At 39.0% G+C, this 13,019-nt stretch overlaps 1 protein-coding gene across 1 annotated transcript; it reads left to right on the top strand.

Annotated features, from left to right (window-relative positions):
• The first annotated feature begins 274 nt into the window (after positions 1–274).
• LOC148955301 (E3 SUMO-protein ligase ZBED1-like) lies at positions 275–1,006 on the top strand. Its single transcript, XM_089106938.1, has one exon. The coding sequence runs from the start codon at positions 275–277 to the stop codon at positions 1,004–1,006; it is 732 nt and encodes a 243-aa protein (XP_088963064.1).
• Positions 1,007–13,019: the final 12,013 nt, after the last annotated feature.

Raw genomic sequence — 13,019 nt, forward strand, 5'->3', positions numbered from 1 at the left:
AAGATATGCAACCCCTCTCTGTTTTTTCAAATCCTGGGTTTATTGATCTGGTGCAGGGCCTTGACCCTAATTATACTTTGCCATCCCGAGCTAAAGTGACAAGAGACCTTCTCCCTGAAATCTATGCTATAGAAAAATTGAAACTGCAGGAGGCGCTAAAAATAAAGTAGGACAGGTGTCACTTACAACAGATATATGGACCTCCCGGTTAATTGAGGGTTTCCTAACTGTCTCCGTTCAGTACATTAACAAGACAGGTTGCCTTTGCAGCAACATGCTTCCTACTGTGAAAATTGAAGAGAGACATAGTGCTGATGCTATCACAGCTCATCTTCTGAAAATTACCACTGAGTGGGGGATTAAGGAAAAGGTTGTAGCTGTAGTTACCGATAATGGAGCAAATGTGGTACGGGCTGTAAAGGATGCTGCATCTGCTGTAGGTAAAGGCTGGAGACATGTTTCGTGCTTCGCATATACTCTGAATTTGATTGTGAGGGGTGCTATTGATGATACTGCTGACTTGTCACCTCTTGTCCAAAAAGCTAGGAACATAGTCAGCTTTTTCAGACGTAGTGTTGTAGCTGCCGACAAGTTGCGCCAGGTTCAGATCTCTATTGACAATGTTTGCACCAAAAAACTGATACCTCATGTGACCACTAGACGGAATTCACTTCTCACTGTTTTGCCTGGTCTACAAGATTTGAAAGAGTCGGTACCAAGTTTGCTTGTGCTTCTCGGTAAAGTAGATCTCCTACTCACTGAAAGTGAGTGGGATGTTATTTCAAACGTGATCGCGGTACTTACACCTTTTGACGAGGTCACAGTCGAGCTCTCTTCTGAAAGCTATCCCTCCATCTCAAAAGTCCTGCCTTTATCCATGATTTTGAGACGCCACCTTGTTCAGGTAGATTGTGGTGGATTTTCAAATGTCGCCGAGGACCTCCACAAGGCTTTGATGGAGAAAATGCAAGCTAGGTTTATAAGCCTCGTCAGGTCACACCCGTGACGATTGCCACATACCTTGATCCGCGTTTCAAGAAAATGTATATTTCCCCCGACGATCTTGTCTCGGTTGAGGGCAAAATAGCAAGAGAGATGGATTTGGCCTTGTTGTCTGCTGAATCCGTAGCAGCAGGTACAAGTACCGTCACAAACCCCGCGAGACAGCATCGACAGGCTCATGACAGTTTGTGGGGCTCACATGACGAAGTTCTGGTAGTCAACTATGGACGTGGTTCGACAGCAGCCGAGTCTATCATGGCTGTGCAGCTTTTTAACAGGGACTCTGTAGTTCCAAGAAAAAACGGATCCACTCAAGTGGTGAAATTCTTGCAACATGGGCTCTCAGAAACATCTGTGCGAGGTTGCCATGAAATTTATGTCTGTGTCCGCCACCAGTGTCCCTTCTGAGAGAGTTTTTTCCAAGGCCAGTCAGTTGATCACCGAGCGGCGAAACCGACTCTCTGAGAAAAACATTGACATATTGGTATTTTTGAATAGCCAAATATAGCCGTGTTTTTTTCTTGAGCCCAAGTAGTTTCATGTCTGGGTTTTCGTGATATTTTTTCATATAATCGAAGTTGGTTTTTTCATTGTTCAATTGTGTATTATTCGAAGTTTTTATAAAAAAAATAATGCAAAATACTCTTTAACTACGATTTTCGTTATTTAACTTTGGCAAAAACAAGAGTGTATCGGAGCCAAAAACGGTTCCGAAATATCGATATCAATTATCAAATATCAAAAGTGAAAAAATCGATATAGCGAAAAATCGAAATATCGCCCAACACTATTGGTCACATCTCCCCATGTATACGACGTTATATTATGCATCGTATATATGGGGAGATGTGACCAATAAATTAACCATAAATTTTAAATTTTTGCAGTTAGAAGAAGACGAAGATTTTGCCCCTTTCACATGAAATTCAACTTACATTTAGGCAATACCTAAGAAGAAATTTACAACTCAAGACTTTGGATAAACCCAGTTTTTTTTAACTCTGTCTCAGACAAATCTAGTGAATGAACCGAAAGTTTTTTTTCTGTGTAAGTTTGTTAGTTTTAGTTTTAATACTTCAATGTTTCTGCTGATGACGACCGCTGCATATGTGGTCGAAATATCCAGAATTTTGTATCTATTTTCACTATCTAATAAATAGGCTTTTCGCATTGAACGTTTATTTGTTCGTGATAGAAAGGCAATGTGGTCTAGGAAAAAAAAACCTAATTGAAGGTATTACATCGAAAATACTTCCCCTTTTCGTTCTCTAGCTTCCCCTTTTCGTTTATTTTCCTGCCTCTCTTGGACCAAATAATTCATCATCTGCTTAAAATTTACATGATTACTTCTTTGGGATCCCCTCCTGGATACTGAGCTTATATTATTCTGTTACTCGGTCTATTTCGATTTCTCCTGTCGTCAAATTCTCTTAATTCAGTTTCTGAGTCTGTTCGTTTTATATTTCTTTGGCGATTATATGTCTTATCTCTAACTGATGACTCTCCTTCATTTCGTCTAGCATCTGAGGGGTGAGTTTGTCTTGGCTCCCGCGTATTTTCACATTATAATTTTTCTCCATTTTTGTCTTCATGGATTATAGCCTCCGTATCCAATTGGTACACTCTTATACTACCGGGTTTACTCCTTACCGATTGTATTACTTCTATACCCATCTCTGTCTCTCTAGGTATCCCGTTTTTGGAAGTAACTCTTTTTGATACCGGATTTTAACTAAATCGCGCTTTTCGTGTAACTCTTTATGGGCCTCTTTTGCCCTGCTTGATATCTGTGTGTCCGTAAGTTGGACTTCTCATGCCTATTTGACATTATCTCTCTTCAAAAACATAATAGAAGTCTCAACTGAATACGAAAACAAGTACGATATTAGTCAGTAATATCACTTAAACAATTTATCAATCGTGGTGAATTCAGCAATTGACACAAAGAAAAAATGACGATACACAATATACAATTTCGAATCTTAAGCGACGCGCAATGTGACATTTGAACAATCTTTGAAATAACCGGAATATATAAACTTAATTAGCGAATAACTTAATTCGTTACAAACAATTCTTTGACGAGCGATATGAATCTCCTAAAATCGAAATTACAAAGGTTAGAGCGGGCGAGAAAGTAAACTGAATAAACACGCGAAAACTCAACTGAAGGATTATCCGGACTAAAAATCAAACAGGAAAAACCACCATGCATCTCCTAAAATCGAAATTACAAAGGTTAGAGCGGGCGAGAAAGTAAACTGAATAAACACGCGAAAACTCTACTGAAGGATTATCCGGACTAAAAATCAAGCAGGTAAAACCACCATGCGACACAAACCAAGTATCCTCTCCTGGTTCTGGTTGCTCCAAATGCAAATTATACCCATTTGCTTGAAAAGGAATCCTCATACGATAGATCATACCAAGCAGGACAGATGTCACTCACCTTCCAAATAAAATTACACGCAAGCTTTCCTCAATTTGCCCCACCTTATAATCGTCGATCTTGAAGGTTATCTCCAAGTTCACTAAATCCACTCGAACTATAATCCAACTTTCTCTTTCTCCGTTTCTACCCCGTAATATTTTGTCTAATACAGAGAGATTCCACAACTGTATTAATTCATCTCAAAATTCATTCTTTCAGTGATTTCAACTGTACTTCTCCGATCATGCAGTTTGCCAACGTTCCAATTAATCATGCATTTCACAAGCTTCGTAGTGTCGTGTAGATTTTTCTTTTACTTAAAAAGTTTTTAAAACGAGGGGCACTGAAAGTTCCAAATTAATTTACCCGGTTATTCCTCGGTTACACCCTTTTGGCAATCCGTATACACATAACGTGTTTTGATTTATTTCAACACTCTCACCAACCTCTTCTGAAAGGCTCTCCTGAATGCCCTTTGTCTTTTTGGAAGGTAAAAGTCAAACATGCATACCTTTCTGAATAACATATACTATATGTAAACAGCGAAGGAATTGCCTTATTATTATTATTAGGAGGGGTGGACTGATTATCAGTGGGTTGAGGCTCAGGGCTGCGAGGCCCATTGCCACTACATCCCAAAAACTATGTTCAATCTATGGTTGGAGGAACCAATGATGGGTTTGGCCTCCCAACCCTTACCATATATCTTGCCAGCTGTCGAACTTCTCCTTCCCTTACAATGTTCTCCAGCTTAACAGTAACATTATGAAGTATCTCAAGCCGGTGTTTAATCCTAGCTGGACATTCTTCTATCAGATGCCGTTTTGTTTCAACAGTGGCCATCTCGCTTTTTTGGCATAATGGGGATTTACCCCTCCCTACTCGGGAAAGATGTTTCCCGAAATTTCCAGTTCCTGTTATGGATTCTGTAACCATTCTGGTGTGGGGCCTTTTCAGTCGTAGAAAATGTTTAATAAGAGTGGGGTTGAGATTTGGGAATAATTCCTTCGCTTCCTTATACCCCACCTTCCTGTGCCAGTTTTGTTCCGCTTTCTCATTACTCTAACTCCTCTCAGCCGCTTTCCAGCAATCCTGCGGAATTGGGGTGAATTGTTCTGGGCCATAATATCTCAGTGATGTCCCAGTCTTAGCTGCTTCATCTGCCGCCCCATTACCCTTTATTCCAGAGTGCCGAGGAATCCATATCAAGGTAATTTGGCTTTCTGTAGATACCAAGCTATTCAGGGCTTTATAGCATTCCAGTTCTCTCTTGTACTAGCTCTTTGCGTTCTGAAAAGACTTTAGGCATTATTGATTGTGATTTAAGATACATATATCTCTCCTTGTACTTCCCATGTCTAACAGTCTTCCATCTGACCGTTCTATTCCGAACATTTCAGCCTTAAAAATGTATCAAATTATTCCAGTTAAAAACTGATTACCTCCTTGTCCACACCAGGAGTATTCTGATATATTGCTACTCCTGTCTCTTATTTTTTATTAAACTGTGAACCATCAGCATAACATATTATCGCATTAGTTTGATGGAAGAGCTCTATCTTCTGCTCCATTTCCTTTTTGTCCTTTATGACAATTTGTAATTGCCTCTCTGGTTTTATTGTTGGAATAGTATTATCTCTAGGCATCTGCAGCTTCTTGCACTGAAGCAATGAGCTACAGATGCCAACATGGTCTTTACTTTTCCCATTTCGTATCTGCTGTCTTTGGGTCCATTGACCGTTTATCTGTAGTCTAAGAGCACTTTTTACTGCTTCTACCTCTAGAAATTTTTTTAGAGATAAGCTCTTTGGATGCCGTAGTAGTTCCATAATATGCTGATGTAATCGATAAGCATTCTAGCCTTTGCGTCCTAATTAAGGGGTTATGTGCCTCGCAATTCGAGTTGAATTGACCAAAACCACAATTCCATATGAAAAAATCGGTCCAATTATTGTCTTATGTTAATACTTGATTTTATTGGGAGTCAAGCCCCAGCTCTTTCCCACCATTCGTTGACATTGAATTAGGGAAGTTGTGGCTTTCCGTGCCTTTTCAAGACAATGAGCTTTCCAACTCAGTTGGTGATCAATTGTGCCCCTAGGTATTTTATCTGCTTTTTCAGGGATAATGGGTGATCACATATTTTTAGAGCAAAGGGAGCCCGCCATTTTCTCTTTTTTGTGAATACTACTACTTCACTCTATTCAGGTGCTAAGCGTAGTCTATGATTCTGTGACCATATTTGGATGTTGTCTAGCATGTGCTGCCCCAATTCAAATATTGTCCTTAGGAATTTTCCTCTCGAAGTGCCTAACTTACAGCTCTTACCCTGGGGGCTGTGGGGGGTTGAAGTCCCCAAAGGCATAATTACTGTATCTTTCAACAATGCTGAAGAAAATAGATGTCTCAAAATTTTTATTGGATGTTTGTTATGGAAATTCAGGGTTGTGGCGGAGGGGGCTGGTTACCCTTAATTCACTTTGAAAATAGTGCTGCACCACTTATTGGAGGGGAAGCCTCGCTGGTGTCAAATATTATAATGGAATGCCCGCGGTCACCACTACTGCTCCGTAAGTATAGAATAATGTTAGTACCCTGTTTACGGTATACCCTGCTCCTGGGTATGGTAACGTGATCGAACGGTCAAACGGCGAAACTCTAGGCCAAGGGTGCCCCCAACCTGGATCACCACTAGTATCTCTAACTATCTCTTTGGAGGGTAATCGGAACCCCCTGTCGATATACTGAATGATGGTATTTCTCGTAAACTCTTTCCCTACCCTGTCTGGGTTCCTGGAAAAATAGCCTACACGGCTGTAGAAAATAGCTTAGTTGTATTCTTCCAAAAAGGCACAAAACACATATATCACTTCTCAATACAGACTCTCTAAACGGGGTCTGACAGTCGACTAAAAAATAATATTCTAACACATTAAGAAATCTTGGCACTTGGGTTATGGTTCAGTTTGACGTGGGCCAATCTAGCGTATCAAGTTCCTGAACTGAGTTTGCCCTACACATACATTAAGAATCAATGGCTTGAGATCTAGCAAGCCCATGTGATGACACAAACCGACTGATAATCCAGTCAACTTATTTTCTTTTACAAAATGGTTGCCTTGACGACGAGAATTTAACTTACAATTGAAAATTACATTATAGGAAAATCCAAACAAGTGTAATTAAGAAAAGGAAAAAAGGTCATTTATCTGAGGAGCTAAAGAAAGGGGCGGGAAGCCCCAACACCCCCCCCCCCCCCCCGTAAAACAAATGACCACCCATGTGCCACACTGGTCCATCCTTACAAAAATAAACATTGAACTTCAACTTTACTAAATCCATTTGTCTTCTTTGTTCCCCAGCGTCGGCACTACTGCTTCCACCGCTTGGCTCTGGCTCTGTCCGCAATCCACACGTCTTTACTGCAGAACCACCATGGTCTAGATCGTATGGGTGTTCGCATGAGGCTTTGCAAGTTGACGTCCTCAAGATTTGCAGAAAATAATCGTTCTTAGCTTGATCCAAAATACAAATTTTCTCGCTCTCACGAATTTACATTTGAGAGGAACAGAGAATCAGTTTCTGAAACATTTGATGATACCAGCTATCATGAAAAATTGGCTGCACTAGCCTCTTAATTTCCATCGGTGAAAACAACACTACATCTCACTTAAAAAGTAAATTGCCCCTTGGCATAATATTAAATAATCCAAAGCCGAAAATACACAGTTCTCTGAAAACGATAGGGGTACAGGGAAATCAGCTAAAAGTTTCAGCGAATCATTAATCATTTCATTCTGGGTTCCCTCCCCTGGGATAATCACATGAAGAATAGGTGTTAGTACTAATTGAAGATGAAAATGGGATACTGAATAATATTTGCCGGAAATAATTGTCGCTTCCCATGAAGAGTTAAAACCGTGAATGGGGTTACTGGACAAAAGTTTGAGTGAAATATGAAGAGACTGGGAGAGAGAGTCTCCCAAGGACTCCAGATCAGAGAGGTGAAATCTTGGTAACAGGATCACAACTGGCCAACCAGCTGTCCGTTGAGCGAACCGTCCATCATTCTTGTCTTCCCGGAGAGGATCTTCTCCAAGGGATTCCTCCCCCTCATAAAAGATCAAAACCTTCTTTGAGTTTATAATATTAATCTCAGATTCCTTCCCAAATTTCTTCAATCCAACCCGAAATTCAGTACCTCCCAATCTTTCCATAACCCGTTATTGACAAGTCGATTCTATTTCATGATTATCTGTAGTTTCTCTTAATAGGTCATGGGCCTTCTCCTCCCTTCTAAACTTTTTCGTCTTATTGTATTTTTGTAAGCTTCCCGGTGGGTCTTGGACCTCGTTGTCCCCCCCCATATTATTTATTTTATTTATGTTAGCTAGGCATAGCCCATCTAATTTTTATTTCTCGCCACTGCAGGCTGAATCCGCAAATTCTGTCTCTTGTTTGCCTTTACCTTTTCATTTCTACTTGTCTCAACTTTGTCAATCGCGCAAAATAAATCATAATTAAATTTGAATTGGACTCCAGTGTCCACAATCTTTGACTGCATTTCTTTATTGTAATTCCTTTTAGTATTTCTTTTCTCTTTTTATTTTTCTTTAGTTTTGTCATTGTGTCAGAAATTAATTCGTCGCTAAATGAAAATTGAATTTATTTATTTTTTTTTTATTTTTTACCCACTAATGACAACAAGGTAAATAGCGGAGTAATATATAAGAGAAAAAAAACACAAAATACGAAAAAAAATGTTCACTCAAGACAAAAAAAACAAACACACAACTACAAAAAAAATATACAAAAATAAACCCAAAATAAACAGAAATTAAAATAAGTCTAACTCAAAAAGAGCAGAATTTAATCTGATTAGGGTTCTAAACCCTATGCTTTCTAAAAGCCAGAATATAATTTGTACTTCACTGAAAAAAATTCAAATGAATTTACTGGAAAAATGTGCCTGGTCAGTTTAATATACATATGCTGATATTTCTTCCTTAAAATCTTAATCAATTTTTGATTTCTTAAAGTTGTGAAAATGAAAACATTTAAAAGAAAATTTTTCAGCGAAGCGCAAATTATATTCTAGCTTTTAGAAAGCATAGGGTTTAGAACACTACTCAGATTAATTTCTACTCGTTTTGAGTTTGATTTATTGTAATTTCTATTCGTTTTGGGTTACATTTATTTATTGATGCTGATTTGTGGTAGTTGTATGCTTGGTAGATTATTTGGTTTTGTTTTTGCTCATTTTTGGTTTAATGAAGTTCTTTACTATTTTTTGAAAAACTTATTTTGTTCAAAAAGTTTTTTTTATTAATTCCCGTTCGTTTTATATTGATAAAACATCAGGGAGAAAGACTGAGCCTCTTCTGAAGTTAAACAACCATCCCTTACATAAAAACCTTTAACACCCCTGATCATAATTTGCAACCCTTACCCCTAGTCTTTGGGGTCTTTTTCAATTTCAAAAGCCATGTTATATGATATTTAGACTATTTTAAATAAAATGGCTATCTTAAAAGATCTATTATATGCACTTTGCGGCAATATGATGTGTGTGTAGGGGAGAGAGGGTAGCTGTCCTCTGATCACTTGACTCTTAAAAAAGGCACTAGAGCGTCTGATTACCAATCCAATGAGACCCCTTTGAAGTTTATATGACCACACTTTCTATAAAAACCCTATATGTCCCCAGGACAAAACTTACAACCCTTGCCCTGAGGGCTGGGAGGATTTGTTATTATCAAAGACATAATTTCCAAACCTTTCTGATAGGCTTAACAAAATGGCTATATCAAAATTTTGATTGGAAGTGTTTGAGGAAATGATAGGTGTGACGGGAGACATTTGCTCTATGATCACTTTCGAACGATAAAAAAGGTACTAGTCCTCTCAATTTCCAATCGAATGAGCCCTTTTTGTAGCTTCTACGACGAAAGTTTTTATAAAAACATTAAATGTCCCAAGGGCATAACTTACGACCCTTGTCCTGAGGGCTATTGGGGGAAGGTTGTCATCTTCAAAGACATAATTTCCAGACCTTTTAAATACGTTGAACAAAATGGCTATATCAAAATGTTGATCGGAAGTGTTTGGAGAAATGATGGGTATGGGGGGGGGCATTCGCCCTCCGATTGCTTTTAACTATTAATAAGGGCACTAGCCCTCTTTATTCTCAATAATAAAAACCTTGTATGCCCCCAGGGCATAACTTACAACCCTTGCCCTGAGGGGTGGGGGGGGGGGGGTGTCATCCTCAAAGACCTAATTTCCAGAACTTGAAACTACGTTAAAGGGCTGTGGGGGAGTGTCCTCCTCAAAAACATAATTTCTATCTGGAAATCAACTACGCTGAACAAAACTGCTATCTAAAAATTTTGATTGGATGTATTTGGGGAAAAGTTGGGTGTGAGAGGGGGGTTAGTTGCAAAATTTTCCAATCGAATAAACACTTTCAAGTTTCTGCGACAAAGCTTCCAATGTAAATCTTATATGCCCCCAGGGCATAACTTACAACCTTAGCCCTGAGGGCTCTGGGGGGAGTATCATCCTCAAAGACCTAATTTCCAGAACTTTCAACTACGTTGAACAAATCTGCTCTCTGAAAACTTTGATTTGATGTATTTGGGGAGATGGTGAGCGTGAGAGGGGGGGGTGACTTACCGTCCAATCGCTTTCGACTATTAAAAGGGGCAATAACCCTCTCAATTTCCAGTTGAATCAACCCCTTTGGCAGTGTCTAGGAAAACTCTTTATATACCAGCATTACGTGTCCCCAGGCCATAACTTACAACCTTTGCTGTGGGGGCTCTGGGGGGTTTGTCCTCCTCAAATACATAATTTCTAGAACTTTCAACTATGCTGAACAAAATGACTATCTCAAAACTTTGATTGAATGCGTTTGGGGAAATTGTGGGCGTTACAGAGGGGTTAGTTGCTCTCCATTTACCTTCGACTGTTAAGAAGGGCACTAAATCTTTCAATTTGCAATTGCATAAGCCCTTTTTGAAGTTTCTACGACAACACTTTCTATAAAAACCTTATATGCCCCCAGGGCATAACTTACAACACTTGCCCTCAGGGCTGTGGGGGGGGGTTGTCATCTTTAAAGACCTAATTTCCTAAAATTTCAACTACGTTGAACAAAATGGCCATTTAAAAATTTTTGATTGGATATGATTGGGGAAAAGGGGGGCGTGAGAGGGGGGTTAGTTGCCCTCCAATCACTTTCGACAATTAAAAAGAGTTCTAGCCCTTTGAATTTCCAATCGAATGAGCCCTTTTTGAAGTTTCTACGACAAAACTTTCAATAAAAACCTTATATGCCCCCGGGGCATAACTTATAACCCTTGCCCTGAAGACTGTGGGGGGAATGTCCTGCTCAGAGATATAATTTCCAGAACTTTCAACTACATTGAACAATACGGCTATCTCAAAATCTTGGTTGGATGTGTTTGTAGAAATGGTGAGTGCGGAAGGGGTGTTAGTTGCCCTGCAATCACTTTCGCATATTAAATAGGGCACTAACTATTTCAATTTCCAATGGTTTGAGCCCTTTTTGAAGTTTCCACGACAACGCTTTCTATGAAAATTTTATATGCCCCCAGGGCATAACTTACGACCCTTGCTCTGAGGGCTGTTGGGGGGGGGGGGTTGTCATCGTCAAAGACCTAATTTTCAGAACTTTCAACTACGTTGAACAAAAGGGCTATCTCAAAATTTTGATGGCATAGTTGTCGAGACAAGGTGGGCGTGAGAGGGGGGCTAGTTACCCTCCTATAACTTTTGACTATTAAAAAGGGCACTAGCCCTTTGAATTTCCTATCGAATGAATCCTTTTTGAAGTTTCTAAGACAACGCTTTCTTTAAATATGCCCCCAGAGCATAACTTACAACCCTTGCCCTGAGGGTTGTGGGGGAGTGTCCTCCTCAAAACATAATTTCTATCTTGAAATCAACTACGCTGAACAAAATAGCTGTCTCAAAATTTTGATTGGGTGTGTTTGAAGAAGTGGTGGGCGAGGAAGGGGTGTTAGTTGCCTTCCAATCACTTTGGACTATTAAAAAGGGCACAAGCCACTCCAATTTCCAAGCGAATGAGCCCTTTTCGAAGTTTCTACGACAACTCCTTCGATACCAAGTGTCCTGGTCTAAAACCAAAAAAAAAATACATTGTGCCAACATCGTTATTTGCTTAGGCAGCGCTATTGCGCTGCCTATAATCTGACAGCTTTCTGCTCAACACGGCAATTTTACCGAAAACATAATTCAATCCGAATTTTGACATTATCTTTCCATTACGGTACCAAGGAGGGAGAAAAAGAAGGAATTTGCAAAATTGAAAGTACTGGACACGCAAAGAAGAATTATCTACAGAGGGTAAAAACCATAAAGTTATGGAACTGGATGCTTACAAAAAAACGAATGTAATTTACATTAAGCTTTACGATTATATCTACCTCTGTTTCCAACAATCCTAGAGTAACCAACCTGAATCTTCAACCTGGAATCAGAAATCAGCCGGGAACGGAAAGATCTTATACTATTAATAATATTATTGCCCAGCCACCTGAAAGATTGGACAGAAGGGACAGAAAACGAATTGCATGCAAGAAGCGAAGGTGAAGAAAGGGAAGAGCCGAAAGTAAGGTACTCGCACTTATCAATATTTACATATAGACCAATATTAACAAATGCTTCAAAAATGTAATTAACACATTTTAAAAGGCTATCTTTGTTTTTGCTAATGGCAAGAAGATCATCAGCATATACAAGATATGATACGTTAGGTGACCCATAAAAATAAGTCCGAGGGTTATTATTTAAAACTTGAGAAATACAAATTTTAAATAGGCTAGGTGATAGAACACCTCCTTATCGGACCTTTTTCCGGAAGGTTATCTGTTTTTCAAAAACTGAACCATTAACTTTAACATTAAGAAAATTGTAGTTTTGCTTTGCATCTTTTTTTTCTCTTTTTGTTTTCGTTACTTTCACCGCAGAACCAAATAATTCTCCATCAAATGGGAATTGGCTTCCGACATTTGGTTTGTCATACTACACTAAAATTTCGCGTACCTTAAAAGGAAAGGTACATACATTAGATTTATTCTCGTTTTTCTCTAGCAAAATGAGTGTTTCACCTTGATATGTACTTGTCAGTGTCTCATATTCGTTATAAGTGTTCTGAAGTTTCCTGTTTTCTAAAATAAATTCCCGAAAAATCAATTTGGTGCTTCTTATTTTCAACATTATGTGGCCTTTTTACTTCCACATCCCATTTTTGCGGATTATCAACATTTCGAACTGGGGTATCAAATATTTCGTTTTTTAGATAAGGTGGCTCAGCCTCCCATTTTGTTTTATGGGCCGGTCCACCTCCCGCTTTGTCAACGAAGTAGCATGTTTTTCCGTCTTAGCATCTAAGGACTAATAATTTTCAGTCTTTCTCAATTGATCCTTACACAAATTATTATGGCCATCCGATAGCCTAGAAGTTAGTTTTGATAAACTCTCAGTTTCTGGAATTCCCCAGCGGGGTTCTATTAGGCCTATCAGGGTTCTTTTAAACTCT

Source organism: Artemia sp. Qi Xiang Cuo, chromosome 2 (assembly GCF_049724085.1).
Source record: "Artemia sp. Qi Xiang Cuo chromosome 2, ASM4972408v1, whole genome shotgun sequence".
Lineage (NCBI taxonomy): Eukaryota > Metazoa > Arthropoda > Branchiopoda > Anostraca > Artemiidae > Artemia > Artemia sp. Qi Xiang Cuo.